At 32.4% G+C, this 1,783-nt stretch overlaps 1 protein-coding gene across 1 annotated transcript in view; it reads right to left on the reverse strand.

The window, feature by feature from the left end:
- The window catches only part of LOC102677960 (probable G-protein coupled receptor CG31760), a 203,585-nt gene that overhangs the window by 10,448 nt on the left and 191,354 nt on the right, over nucleotides 1-1,783 (reverse strand). Inside the window, exon 9 of the mRNA XM_006610269.2 lies at nucleotides 1,092-1,230. Within this exon, the coding sequence (XP_006610332.1) occupies nucleotides 1,092-1,230 (139 nt within the window). The remainder of the gene's footprint in view (nucleotides 1-1,091; nucleotides 1,231-1,783) is intronic.

A 1,783-nucleotide genomic window follows, 5' to 3' on the forward strand; every position in this document is an offset into this window, starting at 1 on the left:
TCCCTCGAAGTCGATTTCTTTTTTCATCCCCTCTTCTACTCATATAAATTAAATTTCTAATGTATAACATATACGAGTATCAAAGAAGGCAAAGTTCTCCACCTTCGAACAATGTTTGATTTCGATGTTTGAATTCGAAGAAAATTGTTTTCGAAAGGTTATGCGAGTTCTTCGGGTTAACATTATTTATGCGAAGCGTGTACAGTGGCATCGAGGCATAATAAGTTCCGGTGTTCTGCTCCAGTTCGCGACATGGGCACGGACGTGAGGGGTGTATCCGAGAGGGATGGATACATTATTAAAATTAACGATTCGTATGTTGCCAGTTTCGCGGAACAGAGAATATTCGACGAGCATTAAATCCGATGACGTTTTCGCGTGATCGCGTCGTATACACGGATACACTATACTGCCCATTCACATTTCGTTCGAGCGTTTGACAGATGAAAATTTTATTCACTGAATTATAATAATGGAGGTAATCAGAAGAAAGACTCGGAATCCTATTAATTTTTCGCGCGGAAAAATTTGCATAGGGGCGAACGTCGATAAACTTTTATAATAATCTCTCGAAATGAAAAACGAAATGCAAATTTTTATTATTAATCTTGTTTTGACACGCGTATTCCGCGTTTCATTTCGGCTTGTCTACTTTGAAATCCAGCGTGCGGTAATGTAGGTCGTCCTGTGATGCCATCAATCAGCAGAATTTTTTTTTTCTTTTTATACACACACACACACACACGTTGTAATTACACCTTTCACGCCACGAACGCATTTTCGACACTGCGCAGGCTTCTGAATTTACTTTGATAACGGGATTAAATGTACTATCGAGAAGAATTTTTGGATGAAATAAATGAAAAAAAGAATTGTTGAATTTTAATTCGCTCTTTGTTTTATTCTTTCGAATAATTTTCATCACTCACTTGTATCTATTTTAAGATAAATTTATTTGTCGATGATTGTATTTTCTATCAATGAAGTAACGTTGAGGTTAGGTGGATCAAAAAGTTAAAACGTTGTTAAATTGTTGGCATGTTAATGTTCCGTCTTCTTTTTTGGATCTTTTATATTAAATAGATACTTACATAGAGACGTTGAGGAAGACTGACAATAAAAATTCGTTGTAAATGGCCATCGAGATGAATCGACTCTCGTTAAACTCCGACGGCGTCTTTCTCACCACGATGCACAACCTGATGCCCCATATGAGGAACATAACCTCAACTAGAACAAAAAGAAACAAAATTTTTTTTTCTTCTTTATTAACTGGAATCATCATTTTATAAAAAGTGTTTGTAAGAAGAAAAATTAATTAACATTTGTAATTTCTGCAAAGAATGTGTTATTCCATAAATTTGGAAATTCGTTTACACACAGATGTTTTCAACAATAAATTAGTTTGTAAAAGAATGAATAAATGAATAGAAATAAAGAATTTTCGTTAGTTTGAGAGGAATTGTTTTGTTTTGTACTTCTTTCAAATAGAAATCGTTCTTTGAGGATTGGTTGACATGACGACCAAAAATTTTATAATAAAATATAAAAAAAAAGAGAAATAATTGTTGTTGTTCTATGTGACTAATTTGCTAGTTTGATTCTTAGTAAAAGAAGTAACAAAGATGAGATATTATTCTTCATTATCCAAACTTTTTTGACAATTTTGTTGAAATAGTTTTTAAGATTTGTAAGCTGAGATGTCAAATTGTGTAAGATTAAATTGAATTAGTTTTTACATTTTTCTTTTTTTTTTTTTTTTTTTGGAGATTTTTAATCTTTT

The sequence above is a fragment of the Apis dorsata genome, unplaced genomic scaffold (assembly GCF_000469605.1).
Source record: "Apis dorsata unplaced genomic scaffold, Apis dorsata 1.3 scaffold_73, whole genome shotgun sequence".
Taxonomy (NCBI): Eukaryota; Metazoa; Arthropoda; class Insecta; order Hymenoptera; family Apidae; genus Apis; species Apis dorsata.